The following is a 21,644-nucleotide window of genomic DNA, read 5'->3' on the forward strand; positions in this document are numbered from 1 at the left end:
TTTCCATAGCATGCTATGGAAGGTATTTGCTGCGGAAGCCCGCTACGGATTCCGCAATGCAAATCCAGTCATTTGGAGCCAGCCATAGTCATATCCAGCTGCATTCTAGAAGTCTTTTTTATTACTTCCTTCCTTATTACTTTTAACATCTGAATGAGCTGAGCTAGTAAGTTTCAAGCAATGTGTGAAATGAGTCATTGTATAAAATGCCTGAGCAATCTATAGAATGATAAAAATGGGACGTTAAAGTATAAAATGATGAATATTTCACACATTTCCTAGGCATTCTATACAATGCTAAAAGGTGAAGCAGCAAAGTACACTCATTGTAAGAAAAATTGAGTGTATTTCATATGTTTGATTGTAATGTTGGTATAAGTAAGTGAGAATAATTTATTGGGGAAACTGAAGAGAGGCTCTTGCACCCCATTCGGCCATCTCTAACTTGGATGCAAGATGTGATAGGGACAGGCAAGGAGGCATACAGGTTTCATATGGTATCCTGCAGCGTATCTGCCCACATTTGCTGTAACTGAACCTTTTGATCGTGGAAACTCATAGGCTGTTGAAGTTGGCGTCCCAGATGGTCCCATATGTTCTATTGGTGATAAATCTGGCGACGGGCAGGCCAAGGAAGTATGACAATGTTGTGGAGACATTCCTGTGATATCCTTGTGTGTGCGGCCAAGGATTATCCTGCTGAAAAATGCCTTTTGGAAGTTGTCATGAGAGGAACACATGTGGCTGCAGGATGTCCTGAACATATCGCTAAGCTACTAGGTATAACCGACTAACATATTCGATGACCTCCCCAAGACTATCACATTAGCAATGGGGGCAGTGTGCCACTCAACAGCAAAGGCAGCATTGAGGTCCTCAGCCCTACGTCTGCTGACATGAACACGGCCATCATCAATGTCCAAACTAAACCTGAATTTGTTGCTGAAGACAAACCGGTTCCACTTTTTAGCAGTCCAGTTTAGTCGTTCATGACACTACTATACCTGGAAATGGTTCCGACAGACACAGAGGCCTGAAACAATGGTGTCACAAATCTCTGGATGGCGGACAATGAAACAGTTGGAGCTGCTCATGCTTGTAAGAATGGCCCAGGTGGCAGGCAGTTTGCTGTTACAACCACCCAGCTTCTTGCATTTCAATAATGCACCCTTCCCTCTGACTCTGTGAATTGGGCAAAATCTCTTTGATTGCTACATAGAGGCATCTAGGGGTCAACAAAGTCTACAAAAGTGGAAAGATTGGTCCATTACACACAAGGTGCCTCTGAGAGCCTTTTAATAGGTCAAGGGTGTAACCACTTTTAGGACCTCAGGTGGTTAGACTGTGCTTGATTTTTTTTTTTTTTTAAAGGCTGTATAAAATAATCCCACTAGCAGCGAACTGCGAAGGGACACCTCTTTTTTCCCTACACCAAAAGATATGATTTCACCCTTCACCTCATCAACCCCATCATCTTCTTCCAATGTCCCCCAAGCCAGTGCCACAGTGACACTGCCACTATATGGTGTCAGGACGTGGGTCCTCTTTGTCTCCCCTCACCCAGTGCCCTATGTGTTGCTGTCTGTTCTACCAACATAGGAACCTGTGTCTCCTGTGGTGCCATGTCTACTGCCAGGGTTGGTAAGGACAGGAGTCACGAGCTATCCAGCTCCTCACCTTCCCTGGCTATCACTGAAAATCTGACTTAGTTAAAAAAAGAGAAAGGGAGAGACAAAGAAGGGCTCGCCTCCTGCTGCCACGGAGCCCCTGGAGGACTCGGAGATGCAGACACTGCGCTCCGGTATGTCAATACTGTTTTACTTCTCTTGTTTTTTTAGTAAGAAAATCCTGCACTTTAGTTTTGTATTTCTTGCTACATTTTCATGCATGTCTTTTTTCCCATGAAGGTCTTATCATGACTCCATTTTCCTACTTTGCCTAAAACAGTACTTGTCCTTCTATATAATGCCTAGGTATTCGATACAATGCCCAGGGAATGTATGTAACATCTGTAACTAAAACACACATTTCGTACTTAGCTTAAAAACCTCACACATTCGATAGATTGTCTAGGCATTCTCTACAATGCCTGCTTTTCACACATTCCCTGTAACATACTGAATGCATAAAAAACATACCAATAATATGGAAAACATATGCATACTATGTACAGATATGCAAACTGATGATATATATATATATATATATATATATATATATATATATATATATATATATATATATATATATATATATATATATATATATATATATATATATATATATATATATATTGGAGCTGCCCCTCTCCCCCTACCATGAACACACATATACCCCATGAACTGCTGTATGACAGTGCTTGCAGAAGCTGAAAATAAATTGTGAACAGGATATCAAATGAAGAAAATACAGATTTTGCATTATTCCTACTTCAAGACTGAACATTTAAGTCTCATTGCAAAATCACAGGGGCAGAGAAATCAAGTATATTCTTAAATCTAGAGGGGGAGGCTCTGCAGTGTACAGTCCGGTCTCTCTCCTTTATAACAACCTGGAGTGATCGGCTAACTATACGGGTAATCGGCAATCAGAGTAAACAACTCTGATAAAACATACAGGCGCTTATGATTTCAGATATTGACAGTCACTCCCCCAAAGCTACTAAATCACTATAACAAGACAGACAACAAAGTCAAGATGATCTCCACCCACCCTGAGACCAGCTGATTGGTGGATTGAAACAGACACACACACCCTGGGAGGAGCTAAGTGTGCTTTATAAGGGCAGACACTTCTCTATAGCTCAGATAGCCCTGACCTACCACCAAGGCCAGAGGCGCTGCTCTATTCATGCTATACTCTATACCACTATATCTCAGATAGAGACCTATTTAGGGACATGGAGACTCTGCTACAGTGACCCCACTGTGCATATATCTAGCTACTAGATCAGACTCAGGTTTTGCCTATACCATCTTTATTGGAAAACCTGAGCCTTGCACTACTTGACAGGGGTCACTTTTATTTATTTGTTGGCATAAGAGGGCTTATTCTCTAATTTTAAAAAAGAGGCTTCCTCTAATATAACTGCCGCTATAGGCAGTACTTGCTCTATTTTGCCCGTTCACAGGCACAGCTAAAGAATTGCTATTGTGCACGCTTTATCCATGTTGGCATAAGAGGGCTTATTCTCTAAAGAGGGCTTATTCTCTAAAGAGGTCTCCTCTAATACAACTGCCGCTACAGACATTATCTGCTTCATATTGCCCGTTCTCAGGCACAGTCAAAGAGTTGTTACTGTGCATGCTGAGATACTGAATCAGACCTAGCTGCTATATAGACTTTCTTGGATAACAGTCTCGGTCTGGTCAGGGGGCATCCTTTGGCAAAAAGGTCCTTCAAGACCCACTATTAGCCCACATCTCTAATGCCACTTTTATTCTAATACCTCAAAGAGTCTCCCTCTATATAAACACGAGATATTACCGTTACTTGGCAGTATATGCTTGATATTGGTTCGGAGTAAACTCGGAAATACATTATGAACAAGCACCAATGATTCGTGCTTTGTGTACTAATAAACATATAAAATTGATCCTTTAGTACTAAACTCATTGATCTCCTGATGACCCGCCATTATTAGCGGAGAAACGCGTTGAGAATAAATGGAAAGAGATTATACAGTACTGAGAGAGCTAACTATGAGTGCATCAATGCCGATATTAGTAATCTGAATGAATTAAGAATCCAGGACTACTAAACAGGCCCTGGAAGGAGAAGAAGTGTGCTCACTGACATTTATACTGGGCCCACAACTTGTCCTTATATCCTTTCTCTTTTGCTCGCATGAATTCAAGCATAAGAGGGTTTCTAGAGAGGCATATAGGTTTCTGAATAATGATATGAAGATCCGCACTACTGCATGATACATTTCAATCAACCTTTATTACAACACAGCTCTCTAGAAACTTATTTTCCCTCTGTTTAAAACTATACTATGCTCATCTATTTAAAGGGGTTGTCCCGCGCCGAAACGGGTTTTTTTTTTTTCAACCCCCCCCCCCCGTTCGGCGCGAGACAACCCCGATGCAGGGAAGTAAAGAAAGTTTACCGGAGCGCTTACCTTAATCCCCGCGCTCCGGTGACTTCAATACTTACCGCTGAAGATGGCCGCCGGGATCCTCTGTCTTCGTGGACCGCAGCTCTTCTGTGCGGTCCACTGCCGATTCCAGCCTCCTGATTGGCTGGAATCGGCACGTGACGGGGCGGAGCTACACGGAGCCGCTCTCTGGCACGAGCGGCTCCATAGAAGACTGCTGAAGACCCGGACTGCGCAAGCGCGGCTAATTTGGCCATCGGAGGCCAAAAATTAGTCGGCACCATGGAGACAAGGACGCCAGCAACGGAGCAGGTAAGTAAAAAACTTTTTATAACTTCTGTATGGCTCATAATTAATGCACAATGTATATTACAAAGTGCATTATTATGGCCATACAGAAGTGTATAGACCCACTTGCTGCCTCGGGACAACCCCTTTAAGCTTCATTGCTGAGTCTATCTAGTGATGGTAGCTGAGTTGTTTGTTACTTTGATAGTGAACTAAGAGCACAAGAGAGGGACACTAGTATAGAATTTGGTCCGAGTTCTTTTTAATTGTTCGTTGATTAAAGCCACTGTACATTGCCAACTTCCTATAACATGCTCTTCCTCTCTGCTATGATTGTATACAGAGGGAAGCAGTATTAGGATGTGGCACCTAGGTCCTTGAATAGACTCTCATATCTCCATCAACCCAGTGGCTTCTGTGTTGTGCCCCGTGTTCGTTCAAGTAATTTTTAAATATAATTAATAAAGAATTATCATTTTAGATTTGTCTAAACTGTGAAAGGGGAACATTTAAGTCTCATTGCAAAATCACAGGGGCAGAGGAATCAAGTATATTCTTAAATCTCTCACTGGGATGATCCATAAAATATAACCTTTATTTGATTATCTAAAACTTCGGCAAACAAACAAACATATAAAGAAAAATATATAAATATCCCCACCACCTTGTATCTAATATCAGCAGCTTGTATAACTACCAAAACAGATATATGTACCTTCAATGCTGCTAATTTACTAATGAAAGTCATCACTGATTTCTGTAATGGGCAGCATAAAGACTATTTAAGTATGAACCTGTACACCTAATGAAATATACCATTTGCTATCTTAGCATGTGCGCTTCTAAATATCCCATTGTTGTAGTACATCACAGGTCAAACTAAGTGGGAATGCTGGGGAGAGTGAAATTTACCTCTAAAATCTTGAGGCTGCTAGAAATAGGAGATGCGCTGCTGTTCCTGATGGTAAAGATTAAATTCAAGGTGCTGCTGCCTTCGTCAGGATTATCACACGCTACAGCCATAGGATCAGATGCAGGTAAATCTGTTACTTCATTCTCCTTGCGAGCATCTTCTATAAAACTCTGCTTTCTGCAAAGTGCGGTGCCCACTTCAGACTTCATAGTCACAACTAAACTATATGATGCAAAATACAAATGGAGTTTGTCATATTGCACATCTATAGGATGTTCTATAAGTCATGTTTACACAGGTATGCAGGTGAATCAACTGTATCAGCTTCATTAATGACACAGAATGTTGTAAGTCTATTTAAACATACCTGAATTTTGAATTGTTCAGCACACAAACTCTTCTGCTGCGGATCCCAGCAAGCTCTACTGACTTATATAGCTTCTCTAGAGCCTTTAGGAATATTCATGAATATACCTTCACTTATTTCATATTCATCCTGCATCCTCTGTATAGTCTCATTGTCATCAGATGCTCTGAAGCATTGTATGTGTCGAAAATAATAGGAATAATGAACCCGGTGCACTTCTTTTCATCCACAAGAAAGTGATAATATGTGTCTGGTTGGGTATATCCCAAGATGTGTAATTGATCTTATTATAGAGATGACTGCAACTATCAAGTGTATTGTATTTCATATTAAGGTATAAGAGCGACAGTAAATTACAGAGCTCTCCATGGTGCTGATCCATACATTATGCCTGACTTACAATGCTTATGCAGTAGGGGTATTCCCATGTCGGCTTTTCATGGCACAGCCCCGTTTCCAAATACCACAGCCGGAGAGCTACGGAAATAAAGTGGCACAGCGTGCAACACTGTTTCCAGGATTCCCCGAGTTGCGCTGTGCTACACTGTTTCCAATGCAGCTCCCATTTACTTGAGTAAGAGCTGGATAAACAGCGCTGACCTGAAGCGTTCAGCTGTTTTCATAGTTACCGTCTGGGTGACCAGTAGCTATAGCCGTAATTTCCCATCTTGACTATGGAAAGCCGGCATGGGAATACCCCTTTAAGATCACATTAACCTATATAACTATAAAGAAATGCTACTGTCTACACTCTGAGCCCTATACACATTGCTGGTGCAAAGTACAGAGCCCATGGCACAAAATCACGCATTTGTCTTTCCATAGATGATATACTATGTTTATGCACACACAGTAAAATTATAGTGGTCTTATAAATGGGACTTGGAGGTAATGCAAGCTCTTGGACAAGCATGGTACTACATCAGTCAACCTTATTAAAATCTAACGCAATACTTTTTTTTCAAAGATGAATACCAAATGTTAAAATCGTGATGGCTGTAATGTTAACAATCTCGCTACAGCTATACAAGTGAATTTTAGGTAGTGAAGACTGATAAAGCAATCTCTGCCAAAATTCAATCACCAAGTAGGGAATGCTTCAAGGGAAAATTAGTGCACATCTTGATGCAAGCTTACCTTTTGCAAAAAAAATTGCAACTTTTGCAACTTTTTAAATTTGTCATAGAAGGAAATGACCAACCCTGCCTGACAGATTTCTGAAAAATTTATGCTAGAAACTGTCAATAATGAGTTTACCAGAAATCTACTCCAGCTCATAGAATTCTTCTTAGGCACACAAACAGACCGAGATGCACCAGCAGGAATTATAGTAAGACTAGCATCTGGAACACCAGGGTTAATAAATTTAACCCACAGTTTGTAGGGGCCTCCTGATCCATGTAGAGGGATATAAGAATCATTAGGATTGGTGCCTTTCCTGTGTTCGTGCAAACAACTAAATACCCTTGGGTTTTAGCACTATTAGGGCTCATTCAGATGAGCCTGTTTATGTGCGCACATGTGTCTGCACAAAACTGCGCATCTATTAGAATCATTGGTTCCCTATGATGTGTTCACATGTCTGTGTTTAACAGGCGTGCAAATGTGCACACCTGCAAAACATAGGACATGCGTGCACCATAGGTCTGGGCTGTGCATCAATATTCCCCGTGGGGAGCCCCTTGGTCACTGAACACTGTGACAGCACTGTCACAGTGTTCAGTGACAAGAAGACTCCCCGCTGGGAGTAAAGAATCCCCTGCCACAGCTGTCACATCTGTGACAATTGTGGCAGAGGATCACAAAGCTCTCCCATTGATTTCAATGGGGCTGCCGCTGCCGGCGGTCCAACTGAAAGCAATAGGATGCCGGCACCCCCACAGCCATTTTCAGGGAAGGGCTTTAAATATAAGCCCTTCCCTGAAAAATCATCCCTAGTATGTGTAAAAAAAAAAAAAAAAAAAAATATATATATATATATATATATATATATACACTCTGTCTGCTCAGGTGCGTCTAGCTGCTTGTTCTCCCTGCACTGTAATGAAGTTCTTTCAATGGACGGGCATTTATAATAACCACCTGCGGAAAGGGCTGCGTCTGATTGATTAATTCAATGAATGGCCGTGAACTGCCTGTAATTGGCTGAGTGCTGTGACCAATCACAGGCAGCATTTAGCTGTTATTCAATGAATGGCTAAGCGCTGCCTGTGATCGGCAGCACATAAACACGCTCGTGTGAACGAGGCTTTAGGGCGAAGTCAGACGAGCGATTTTTTTGCTCACGCCTATGTGCGCAAAAAAGAGCACGTCTATTAGAACCATTGGTTTCCTATGATGTGTTTACACGTCTGTTTTGTCACAGGCGCAAAATACTTGCACCTGCAAAAGATAGGACATGCGTGCACCAGGAAGGTCCATGCTGCGCATAACATCATGTGATGTTACAGGGAGTCCCCTCACCACTGAACACTGTGACGGCACTAGGGCAATTTTTTTATATATTTTATCACTTGCTTTTTTCAGTTTTTTTTTATTTGTACTAAACAGCAAAAAAATGATTTTTTTAAATTTATAATTCTTTAATTTTAAAATGAGTATGTTTACACTAAAATAGAGTACGGGAATAGGTTCTCCATTTTGTTTCAGACATTTTGATATGTAATTTGTATACTTGAATTACAAGGCACAGACGACAACAGTATTAGATGGCATCGGCGATGGGTCTTTTATATATATGTATGTATATTTATATGATTTTATTTTACTTTGTAATTTTTTTTTACTTAGTTTTGTAACTATATTTTTTATATCTATGCCTCCATGTGTCCCGTCATTGAGCACTTTGTAACCTGGGAAGGAGAAGGTACAAGTGGATAAGAAAAGCTTCTACCTTTACCTTCTCCTCGTCCTCGGCTGAGGACTCAACCTGCTCCTGTTTGGATGCAGGACCAGAGGTTTTATCCGGCACCACATTTTTGTTATCGGCCGGGGTTAAAGCCCAGGACCAAGCGCCGTAAATTTACAGCACTTGATCATTAAGGGGTTAAAAGAGACATCCAGGATTAGAAAAAAAAAAGTCTTATGAGACACTGGCTCTCTAGTTATTGTGGATCTACAAGTGCAAACACTCCAAGACAATGTGTAGCTTTCATGACATAAGGTCATTGTAATATTTTGCAGACAACTGATGTAAATGTATAGGGCATATGTTTCCCTGCAGAAAGGGCCCCTGTGCAAGAAATACATTAAGACGTGTAAGATCTTAGCTATGTAATCATTAACAAGGACCCTGAGCCCTGCACAAGAAAGACAGATAATGCCATAAATTCATCGTTACTAGAGATGAGCAAGCACCAAAATGCTCGGGTGCTCGTTACTCGGGACGAAATTATCGCGATGCTCGAGGGTTCGTTTCGAGTAACGAACCCCATTGAAGTCAATGGGCGACCCGAGCATTTTTGTATTTCGCCGATGCTCGCTAAGGTTTTCATGTGTGAAAATCTGGGCAATTCAAGAAAGTGATGGGAACGACACAGCAACGGATAGGGCAGGCGAGGGGCTACATGTTGGGCTGCATCTCAAGTTCACAGGTCCCACTATTAAGCCACAATAGCGGCAAGAGTGGGCCCCCCCCCCTCCCAAAAACTTTTACTTCTGAAAAGCCCTCATTAGCAATGCATACCTTAGCTAAGCACCACACTACCTCCAACAAAGCACAATCACTGCCTGCATGACACTCCACTGCCACTTCTCCTGGCTTACATGCTGCCCAACCGCCCCCCCTCCCCCCACAGCGCACACCAAAGTGTCCCTGCGCAGCCTTCAGCTGCCCTCATGCCACGCCACACTCATGTCTATTTAGAAGTGCGTCTGCCATGAGGAGGAACCGCAGGCACACACTGCAGAGGGTTGGCACGGCTAGGCAGCGACCCTCTTTAAAAGGGGCGGGGTGATAGCCCACAATGCTGTACAGAAGCAATGAGAAATAGAATCCTGTGCCACCGCCATCAGGAGCTGCACACGTGGGCATAGCAATGGGGAACCTATGTGCCACACACAATTCATTCTGTCAAGGTGTCTGCATGCCCCAGTCAGACCGCGGTTTTTAATTCATAGACACAGGCAGGTACAACTCCCTATTGTGAAGTCCCTGTGGACCGACAGCATGGGTGGCTCCCTGGAACCCACCGGCGTTACATAAAAATATCCCATTGCATTGCCCATCACAGCTGAGGTAGTAATGTCATGTTTAATGCAGGTGGGCTTCGGCCCACACTGCATGCCCCAGTCAGACTGGGGTTCTTTACAAGTGGAAACAGATGCATTTATAATTCCCTGTGGACCCACAGCATGGGTGGGTGCCAGGAAGCCACCGGTGGTACATAGAAATATCCCATTGCATTGCCCAACACAGCTGAGGTAGTAATGTTGTGCTTAATACAGGTGGGCTTCGGCCCACACTGCATGCCCCAGTCAGACTGGGGTTCTTTACAAGTGGACAGATGTAGGTTAAACTCCGTGTGCACCTACAGCATGGGTGGCTCCCTGGAACCCACCGGCGATACACAAAAATATCCCATTGCATTGCCCAACACAGCGGATGTAACGTCAGCTGTAATGCAGGTGGGCTAAAAATTCATTTGATTACACTGTAGGCGAGGGCCCACAAAAATTGCTGTATCAACAGTACTAATGTACATCCAAAAAATTGGCCATGGCCAACCAAGAGGGCAGGTGAAACCCATTAATCGCTTTGGTTAATGTGGCTTAAGTGGTAACTAGGCCTGGAGGCAGCCCAGTTTAACGAAAAATTGGTTCAAGTTAAAGTTTCAACGCTTTTAAGAGCATTGAAACGTATAAAAATTGTTTAGAAAAATTATATGAGTGAGCCTTGTGGCCCTAAGAAAAATTGCCCGTTCAGCGTGATTACGTGAGGTTTCAGGAGGAGGAGCAGGAGGAGGAGGAGGAATATTAGACACAGATTGATGAAGCAGAAATGTCCCCGTTTTGGATGGTGAGAGAGAACGTAGCTTCCATCCGCGGGTGCAGCCTACGTATTGCTTACGTATCGCTGCTGTCCGCTGGTGGAGAAGAGAAGTCTGGGGAAATCCAGGCTTTGTTCATCTTGATGAGTGTAAGCCTGTCGGCACTGTCGGTTGACAGGCGGGTACGCTTATCTGTGATGATTCCCCCAGCCGCACTAAACACCCTCTCTGACAAGATGCTAGCCGCAGGACAAGCAAGCACCTCCAGGGCATACAGCGCTAGTTCAGGCCACGTGTCCAGCTTCGACACCCAGTAGTTGTAGGGGGCAGAGGCGTCACGGAGGACGGTCGTGCGATCGGCTACGTACTCCCTCACCATCCTTTTACAGTGCTCCCGGCGACTCAGCCTTGACTGGGGAGCGGTGACACAGTCTTGCTGGGGAGCCATAAAGCTGGCAAAGGCCTTGGAGAATGTTCCCCTGCCTGCGCTGTACATGCTGCCTGATCTCTGCGCCTCCCCTGCTACCTAGCCCTCGGAACTGCGCCTTCTGCCACTAGCGCTGTTGGATGGGAAGTTTACCATCAGTTTGTCCACCAGCGCCCTGTGGTATAGCATCATTCTCGAACCCCTTTCCTCTTCGGGAATGAGAGTGCAAAGGCTCTCCTTATACCGTGGATCGAGCAGTGTGTACACCCAGTAATCCGTAGTGGCCAGAATGCGTGTAACGCGAGGGTCACGAGAAAGGCATCCTAACATGAAGTCAGCCATGTGTGCCAGGGTACCTGTACGCAACACATGGCTGTCTTCACTAGGAAGATCACTTTCAGGATCCTCCTCCTCCTCCTCTTCCTCCTCCTCAGGCCATACACGCTGAAAGGATGACAGCCCAGCAGCATGTGTACCCTCACCAGTGGGCCAAGCTGTCTCTTCCCCCTCCTCCTCATCCTCCTCATGCTCCTCCTCCTCCTCCTCAACGCGCTGAGATATAGACAGGCGGGTGCTCTGACTATCCAGCGACATACTGTCTTCCCCCGCCTCTGTTTCCGAGCGCAAAGCGTCTGCCTTTATGCTTTGCAGGGAACTTCTCAAGATGCATAGCAGAGGAATGGTGACGCTAATGATTGCAGCATCGCCGCTCACCACCTGGGTAGACTCCTCAAATTTTCCAAGGACCTGGCAGATGGTTGCCAACCAGGGCCACTCTTCTGTAAAGAATTGAGGAGGCTGACTCCCACTGCGCCGCGCAAGTTGGAGTTGGTATTCCACTATAGCTCTACGCTGCTCATAGAGTCTGGCCAACATGTGGAGCGTAGAGTTCCACTGTGTGGGCACGTCGCACAGCAGTCGGTGCACTGGCAGATTAAACCTATGTTGCAGTGTCCGCAGGGTGGCAGCGTGCGTGTGGGATTTGCGGAAATGTGCGCAGAGCTGGCGCACCTTTCCGAGCAGGTATGACAAGTGGGGGTAGCTTTTCAGAAAGCGCTGAACCACCAAATTAAACACATGGGCCAGGCATGGCACGTGCGTGAGGCTGCCGAGCTGCAGAGCCGCCACCAGCTTACGGCCGTTGTCACACACGACCATGCCTGGTTGGAGGCTCAGCGGCGCAAGCCAGTGGTCGGTCTGCTCTGTCAGACCCTGCAGCAGTTCGTGGGCCGTGTGCCTCTTCTCTCCTAAGCTGAGTAGTTTCAGCACGGCCTGCTGACGCTTGCCCACCGCTGTGCTGCCACGCCGCGTGACACCGACTACTGGCGACGTGCTGCTGACACATCTTGATTGCGAGACAGAGGTTGCGTTGGAGGAGGAGGAGGAGGAGGAGGAAGGTGCTTTAGTGGAGGAAGCATACACCGCCGCAGATACCACCACCGAGCGGTGGCCCGCAATTCTGGGGGTGGGTAGGACGTGAGCGGTCCCAGGCTCTGACTCTGTCCCAGCCTCCACTAAATTCACCCAATGTGCCGTCAGGGAGATATAGTGGCCCTGCCCGCCTGTGCTTGTCCACGTGTCCGTTGTTAAGTGGACCTTGGGAGTAACCGCGTTGTTGAGGGCGCGTACAATGTTGCGGGAGACGTGGTCGTGCAGGGCTGGGACGGCACATCGGGAAAAGTAGTGGCGACTGGGAACCGAGTAGCGCGGGGCAGCCGCCGCCATCATGCTTTTGAAAGCCTCCGTTTCCACAAGCCTATACGGCAGCATCTCTAGGCTGATCAATTTTGCAATGTGCACGTTTAACGCTTGAGCGTGCGGGTGCGTGGCGTCGTACTTGCGCTTGCGCTCAAACTGTGGCACTAGCGACGTCTGGACGCTGCGCTGAGAGACATTGCTGGATGGGGCCGAGGACAGCGGAGGTGAGGGTGTGGGTGCAGGCCAGGAGACGGTAGTGCCTGTGTCCTCAGAGGGGGGTTGGATCTCAGTGGCAGGTTGGGGCACAGGGGGAGAGGCAGTGGTGCAAACCGGAGGCGGTGAACGGGCATCGTCCCACCTTGTGGGGTGCTTGGCCATCATATGCCTGCGCATGCTGTTGGTGGTGCCTCCCCAGCTGATCTTGGCGCGACAAAGGTTGCACACCACTGTTCGTCGGTCGTCAGGCGTCTCTGTGAAAAACTGCCACACCGTAGAGCACATTGACCTGTGCAGGGTGGCATGGCACGAGGGGGCGCTTTGGGAAACAGTTGGTGGATTATTCGGTCTGGCCCTGCCTCTACCCCTGGCCACCGCACTGGCTCGGCCTGTGCCCACACCCTCACTTGGCCCTCCGCGTCCTCGGCCGCGTCCACGTCCTCTAGGCCTACCCCTACCCCTCAGCATGCTGTATTACCAGTGATTTGATTTCCTAGGCAGGAAATAAATTGGCGCAAGCCTGCAGGCCAAATATAATTTTTTCGCTTTTTTGCAAAGGGAAGGCCCTACTGCGTATATTCAATGAACAATACGTTTAATAACTGTGGTGTGGCCCTGAAAAAGTGTCACACAACTTTAGTGTAGCAGAGTTATTAACTCTGGTAGAGCAGGTATTTGCCAGTCAGGAAAGACAATGGCGCAAGCCTGCAGTAAACCGTAGCTGGTTGCGTTTGATTTTTGTACGTTCTCCACGCAGCACACACGTACACGGAGACCTTAGGACTGACACAGGCAGGCCAAATATAATTTTTTCGCTTTTTTGCAAAGGGAAGGCCCTACTGCGTATATTCAATGAACAATAACTTTTATAACTGTGGTGTGGCCCTGAAAAAGTGTCACACAACTTTAGTGTAGCAGAGTTATTAACTCTGGCAGAGCAGGTATTTGCCAGTCAGGAAAGACAATGGCGCAAGCCTGCAGTAAACCGTAGCTGGTTGTGTCTGATTTTTGTACGTTGTCCACGCAGCACACACGTACACGGAGACCTTAGGACTGACACAAGCAGGCCAAATATAATTTTTTCGCTTTTTTGCAAAGGGAGGGCCCCACTGCGGATATTCAATGAACAATAACTGTGTTGTGGCCCTGCCTACACAATTCTGTCCCTGTAGTATCAATGGAGGGTGCAATGCTCTGCACAGACGATTTTTTGAAAAAAAAAAATATGCAACACTGCTAACAGCAGCCAGCACAGTACTGCACATGGTTAAATTTGGCCCTAGAAAGGACCGTTGAGGTTCTTGAAGGCTACACTCACTCCTAACACTCTCCCTGCCTAAGCACCACTTCTGTCCCTAATACCGGGTGCAATGCTCTGCACTGCCGATTTTGAGAAAAAAAAATAAAAATTTCCACTGCTAACAGCAGCCTGCACACACGTAGATGTGGCCCTAAGAAGGACCGTTGGGGTTCTTGAAGCCTACACTCACTACAAACACTCTCCCTACAGCAACTCCAATAGAACAGCACTTTCCCTCACTAACTCACACGGCATCTGAGGCGAGCCGCGGGAGGGGCCGACTTTTATACTCGGGTGACATCTGATCGCCCCAGCCACTCACAGCAGGGGGGTGGTATAGGGCTGGAACGTCACAGGGGGAAGTTGTAATGCCTTCCCTGTCTTTCAATTGGCCAGAAAAGCGCGCTAACGTCTCAGAGAGGAAACTGAAAGTAACCAGAACACCGCGTGGTACTCGTTACGAGTAACGAGCATCCCGAACACCCTAATATTCGCACGAATATCAAGCTCGGACGAGTACGTTCGCTCATCTCTAATCGTTACATAATTAATTGGCTTGAAAAAAAAGACACATCTATCAAGTTTAACTTCTTTCAGATGAACATTTATATAATACATTGCTGAATTTGACATATAGCTACTCTAATCGTAAAGATGTCTTCCCTATATAAAGTATATGTTCGAATCGCCTTTCTGCCACACTTATAAGAACATCTCCTGGTCTATATATATGCACACTGTGAGTAACGTGGAGCATTTAAGTTAGGCCCAATGCCCACAGACGGAAATTCCGCAGTGAGATTCCAAAGTTTTTCCGATGTTGCACGCTGTCATAGGACTGCATGTGCGCACGCAATGCTATGCAGGCTGCCGCGATTTTGATCACAGAAAATCCGCGCAGTAACAAAATCACGGCACGTCCTATTTCTGTGCGAGCCTCGAAGAGCTCACACAGAAACGTCACCGCTGACGCTCTGCTCTGTGCATGTGCGGCTGTGCGCCAGCTGGCACATTGCAGAGCAGAGAGAGAAGACGCTAGACAGGTAAGCGAGAGGTCACTGCAGGGGCACAGTGTCGCATCCCGCTGCGAGAATTTAGCTGTCAAAATCTGACCAGGCGGTGTGCATGAGGCCTTAAATTCAAGAAGAGAAGACTTTTTCTTCCTGTCAAACACACTTCCTTCAGTGAATTGTTGCTTGCCTCTGTTCCACAGTAAAGATTACAGGTCACATCAGCAAATGCAATATAATTTAGGCAGCAAAACATTACGCGTACCTAACGTTTCAGATGACTTTTTAAGAATGAGCAGCCAGGTGTGTATCATAGAATGGTAGAGTTGGAAGGGATCTCCAGGGTCATCTGATCCAATCCCCTGCTCAGTGCAGGATTTACTAAATCACACCAAGACAGATATTTGTCCAGCCTCTGATTGAACACTTCCATTGAAGGAGAACTCACCACCTCCTGTGGTAACCTGTTCCACTCATTGATCACCCTCACTGTCAGAAAGTTTTTTCTAATATCTAATCTGTGTCTCCCTTTCAGTTTCATCCCATTGCTTCTAGTCTTTCCTTGTACAAATGAGAATAGGGCTGATCCCTCTGCAGTGTGACAGCCCCTCAGATATTTGTAGACCACTATTAAAGGAGATGTCCCGCGCCGAAACGGGTTTTTTTTTTTTTTAAACCCCCCCCCCCCCCGTTCGGCGCGAGACAACCCCGATGCAGGGGTTAAAAAACCCACCCGCACAGCGCTTACCTGAATCCCGGCGGTCCGGCGTCTTCATACTCACCTGCTGAAGATGGCCGCCGGGATCCTCTGTCTTCATGGACCGCAGGGCTTCTGTGCGGTCCATTGCCGATTCCAGCCTCCTGATTGGCTGGAATCGGCACGTGACGGGGCGGAGCTACACGGAGCTACACGGAGCCCCATAGAGAAGAGGAGAAGACCCGGACTGCGCAAGCGCGGCTAATTTGGCCATCGGAGGGCGAAAATTAGTCGGCACCATGGAGACGAGGACGCCAGCAACGGAGCAGGTAAGTATAAAACTTTTTATAACTTCTGTATGGCTCATAATTAATGCACAATGTACATTACAAAGTGCATTATTATGGCCATGCAGAAGTGTATAGACCCACTTGCTGCCTCGGGACAACCCCTTTAAGTCTCCTCTCAGCTTTCTTTTTTGCAAACTAAACATTCCCAGATGCTTTAACCGTTCCACATAGGACATGATTTGCAGACCGCTCACCATCTTGGTAACTCTTCTCTGAACTTGCTCTAGTTTGTTTATGTCTTTTTTAAAGTGGGGTGCCCAGAACTGGACACAGTATTCCAGATGAGGTCTGACTAAGGAAGAGTAGAGGGGGATAATAACCTCACGTGATCTAGACTCTATGCTTCCCTTAATGCATCCCAGAATTGTGTTTGCCTTTTTGGCTGCTGCATCACATTGTTGACTCATGTTCAGTCTGGAATGTATCACTATACTCAAAACCTTTTCACATGTGCTGCTGCTTAGCTTAATTCTTCCCAACCTGTTTGTGTTTTTTTTCATTTTTCTTGCCCAGATGTAGAACTTTGTATTGCTCCTTGTTAAATACTATTATATTAGTCGCCGCCCAGTGTAAATGAGGAATAACACTATTTCTGTCCATTATATGATAAATATCCTGTATTTTTGCCCATTTTTCCTCTGCAGGGTGTACATCTGATTCTCAATCTTTTTCATACTGGTGGCAGAAGTCTGGCTGCTGGGCTGTGTTCTACAGACTATACACAGAGAACTGCAGATTCCAGTCTTTAGCCATCTGTATCACACATTGATACACAATAGAATCATGTAGTAGTGTGCAGCATTACTGAGCAGTGTATATATGAATACATAGCAGCAGACAACTCACCAGTAGCTTCTGCAGGGCATTCTGTGTGTGTTTCTCCCTCTCTTCCCCTCTACACAGTTTGACAAGCATGCCCGCCTCCACTGCTGTTCTAACATGGTCACGTCTCCTGTCATTTATTTCAGAGCAGACAGTGAACAGCACACTAAGGGCGCTTTCACACCACGAGTGGGTCCAAAATACGGGAGACATGCAAATCTTTCCATTATACTTTTTCTTAACTCCTGGTTTTGGCTCACAAAAAACTGAACATAAAAACTGTCGTGTGAAAGGGCCCTAAGAGGAGGGGAAACCTCTAGTGGCCAGCACTTTAGAATGAATTTTCAGCATAAAACGTCATTTTACGTAAATAAAGTAAATAGCGGTTTTGCTAGTTTATCACACTGACTATCATATAAATACAAGCTGTAAAGCTAGTGACTAGAGATGAGCGAGCACCAAAATGCTCGGGCGCTCATTACTCGAGTCGAACTTCCCGCAATGCTCGAGGGTTCGTTTTGAGTAACGAACCCCATTGAAGCCAACGGGCGACTCGAGCATTTTTGTATATCGCCGATGCTCGCTAAGGTTTTCATTTGTGAAAATCTGGGAAATTCAAGAAAGTGATGGGAATGACACAGAAACGGATAGGGCAGGCGAGGGGCTACATGTTGGGCTGCATCTCAAGTTCCCAGGTCCCACTATTAAGCCACAATAGTGGCAAGAGTGGGCCCCCCCCAACAATTTTTACTTCTGAAAAACCCTCATTAGCAAGGCATACCTTAGCTAAGCACCACACTACCTCCAACAAAGCACAATCACTGCCTGCATGACACTCCGCTGGGTTACATGCTGCCCAACCCCCCCGCACGACCCAGTGTCCACAGCGCACACCAAAGTGTCCCTGTGCAGCCTTCAGCTGCCCACATGCCACACGCTGGCCTCATAGCCACACCACCCTCATGTCTATTTATAAGTGCGTCTGCCATGAGGAGGAACCGGAGGCACATACTGCAGAGGGTTGGCAGGGCCAGGCAGCGACCATCTTTAAAAGAAGCAATGTACAGAAGCAATCAGAACTCCAATCCTGTGCCACCTCCGTCAGGAGCTGTAAACGTGGGCATAGCAATGGGGAATCCATGTGCCACACAGTATTCATTCTGTCAAGGTGTCGCATAACTCAATCCACACTGCAAGGGGAAAGCCGTCAGCGCTCTGCCCCCTACCCAAGTCAGTCAGTGCCTTTGTGCCAGACAGGTCAAACACCGCAATGGGAACTTAGTTTGCACCAACAGCATAGGTGGGTCCTAGAAAACCCAAGACATGAACAAAAAATTGATCTGAACGGCCAAACATGGCAGACTTGCACCGCGCCCACGGCATAGGCCTCGGCCCACAGATACAGCAATCCTAGGCTGGAAGCGGACTTTCACTGCGCCCAGGACATAGGCCTCTGCACAAACCCTCAGCAATCGCGTGCCTACAGCGGACTCCAATGCTAGCGTAGCTGTGCACGTCTCATTAGCTCTGTATTGCTCCTGCAGTTTGTCCCAATGCAGTGCCCCGGATAGTAGAGCTAATGTCAGATTAAATGCAGGTGGGCTTCGGCCCACACTGCATGCCCCAGTCTGACCGGGGTTTTTAATACATAGACACAGGCAGGTACAAATCCCTAATGTGAAGTCCGTGTGGACCCAAAGCATGGGTGGCTCCCTGGAACCCACCGGCGGTACATAAACAAATCCCATTGCAGTGCCCTGGACAGCAGAGCTAACGTCAGATTAAATACAGGTGGGCTTCGGCCCACACTGCATGCCCCAGTCAGACTGGGGTTCTTTTTAAGTAGACACAGGCAGGTACAACTCCGTGTGGACCGACAGCATGGGTGGGTCCCAGGAAGCCACCGGCGTTACATAAATAAATCCCATTGCATTGCGCAGCACAGCTGAGGTAACGTCAGATTAAATGCAGTGGGCTTCGGCCTACACTGCATGCCCCAGTCTGACCGGGGTTTTTAATACATAGACACAGGCAGGTACAACTCCGTGTGGACCGACAGCATGGGTGGGTCCCAGGAAGCCACCGGCGTTACATAAATAAATCCCATTGCAGTGCCCTGGACAGCAGAGCTAACGTCAGATTAAATACAGGTGGGCTTCGGCCCACACTGCATGCCCCAGTCAGACTGGGGTTCTTTTTAAGTAGACACAGGCAGGTACAACTCCGTGTGGACCGACAGCATGGGTGGGTCCCAGGAAGCCACCGGCGTTACATAAATAAATCCCATTGCATTGCCCAGCACAGCTGAGGTAAAGTCAGATTAAATGCAGTGGTCTTCGGCTTACACTGCATGCCCCAGTCTGACCGGGGTTTTTAATACATAGACACAGGCAGGTACAAATCCCTAATGTGAAGTCCGTGTGGACCCAAAGCATGGGTGGCTCCCTGGAACCCACCGGCGGTACATAACCAAATCCCATTGCAGTGCCCTGCTCAGCAGAGCTAACGTCAGATACAATACAGGTGGGCTTCCGCCCACAGTGCATGCCCCAGTCAGACTGGTAATATGTACCTTAACAGTAACCGCGTTGGTGGGAATGGGGTGGCAACTGCGGACCTAGTAGCGCGGTTTTATTTAGTTGGTTTTCAGAATGTGGCCAGGATTAAGTGGGCCGTGGCAGGGGGATGGTGGGGGGGCTCTCTTGTTGTGTCGGTAAAGGTAAAATTCTTGGACTGCCACCAGACGGACCAATGCAAAGGTATTTGCCAAGAATGTTTTCATTGTTGGAGGAGGAGAGGGATGTTTTTGAGGCACTACGTGTCCTCTCCACGTGTCCGTGGTTATATGCACCTTAACAGTAACCGCGTTGGTGGGAAATGGCCTCGCCGCCATCATGTCTTTGGGAAACCTCCGTTTCCACACCCCAGTGACATAGCATTAGCAGCAGTATAGGCAGAGCCCAGAATTAGTAACATTTCAGCGGTAGCATTAGGGACAGGCCCCAGTAACATATCACTAGCAGCATTATAGGGGGAGCACAGTATTAGCTCCATTTCAGTAGTAGTAGCAGTCCAGACAGGCCCCAGTAACATATCACTAGCAGCAGTATAGGGGGAGCACAGTCTTAGTTCCATTTCAGTAATAGTAGCACTCAAGACAGGCCCCAGTAACAATTCCGAAGCAGCAGTATAGGGGGAGCACAGTCTTAGTTCCATTTCAGTAATAGTAGCACTCTAGACAGGTCCCAGTAACAATTCCGAAGCAGCAGTATAGGGGGTGCATAGTCTTAGTTCCATTTCAGTAATAGTAGCAGTCTAGACAGGCCCCAGTAACAATTCCGAAGCAGCAGTACAGGGGGGAGCACAGTATTAGTTCCATTTCAGTAGTAGTAGCACTCAAGACAGGCCCCAGTAACAATTCCGAAGCAGCAGTATTGGGGGAGCACAGTCTTAGTTCCATTTCAGTAATAGTAGCAGTCTAGACAGGCCCCAGTAACAATTCCGAAGCAGCAATATAGGGGGAGCACAGTCTTAGTTCCATTTCAGTAATAGTAGCAGTCTAGACAGGCCCCAGTAACAATTCCGAAGCAGCAGTATAGGGGGAGCACAGTATTAGTTCCATTTCAGTAATAGTAGCAGTCTAGACAGGCCCCAGTAACAATTCCGAAGCAGCAGTATAGGGAGAGCACAGTATTAGTTCCATTTCAGTAGTAGCAGCAGTCAAGACAGGCCACAGTAACATTCCCGTTGCAGCAGTTTAGGGAGATGACAGTCTCTTTCACATTTCAGTAGTTGCAGTACAGACAAGGCCCCAGTTACATTTATGTAGCAAAAGTGTAGGCCAACCCCACACACCTTGCTGTACCATGAGTGCAGGTGAAGCCCATAAAAATTACTAGGATTACACTGTAGGCGAGGGCCCCAAAAAATTGGTGTACCAACAGTACTAATGTACCTCAGAAAAATTGCCCATGCCCAACCAAGAGGGCAGGTGAAACCAATTAATCGCTTAGCTTACTGTTGCTTAATTTGTAACTAGGCCTGGAGGCAGCCCAGTTAAAATAAAAATTGGTTCAGGTGCAAGTTTCAACGCTTTAATGAGAATTGAAACGTATAAACATTGTTTACAAAAGTAATATGACTGAGCCTTGTGGGCCTAAGAAAAATTGCCAGTTCGGCGTGATTACATGAGGTTTCAGGAGGAGGAGCAGGAGGAGGGGGATGAATATAATACACAGATTGATGAAGCTAAAAGGTCCCCGTTTTTTATGGTGATAGAGAACGATGCTTCCATCCGCGGGTGCAGCCTACGTATTGTTTGGGTACCGCTGCTGTCCGCTGGTGGAGAAGAGAAGTCTGGGGAAATCCAGGCTTTGTTCATCTTTATGAGTGTAAGCCTGTCGGCACTGTCAGTTGACAGGCGGGTATGCTAATCCATGATGATTCCCCCAGCCGCACTAAACACCCTC

At 46.6% G+C, this 21,644-nt stretch overlaps 1 protein-coding gene across 1 annotated transcript in view; it reads right to left on the bottom strand.

Moving 5' to 3' along the window:
- The window catches only part of LOC136610639 (tyrosine 3-monooxygenase-like), a 36,419-nt gene extending 30,910 nt beyond the window's left edge, over positions 1-5,509 (bottom strand). Inside the window, exon 1 of the mRNA XM_066589853.1 lies at positions 5,300-5,509. Coding sequence (XP_066445950.1) covers positions 5,300-5,509 — 210 coding nt within the window. The remainder of the gene's footprint in view (positions 1-5,299) is intronic.
- Positions 5,510-21,644: the final 16,135 nt, after the last annotated feature.

Source organism: Eleutherodactylus coqui, chromosome 2, assembly GCF_035609145.1.
Source record: "Eleutherodactylus coqui strain aEleCoq1 chromosome 2, aEleCoq1.hap1, whole genome shotgun sequence".
Classification (NCBI taxonomy): domain Eukaryota; kingdom Metazoa; phylum Chordata; class Amphibia; order Anura; family Eleutherodactylidae; genus Eleutherodactylus; species Eleutherodactylus coqui.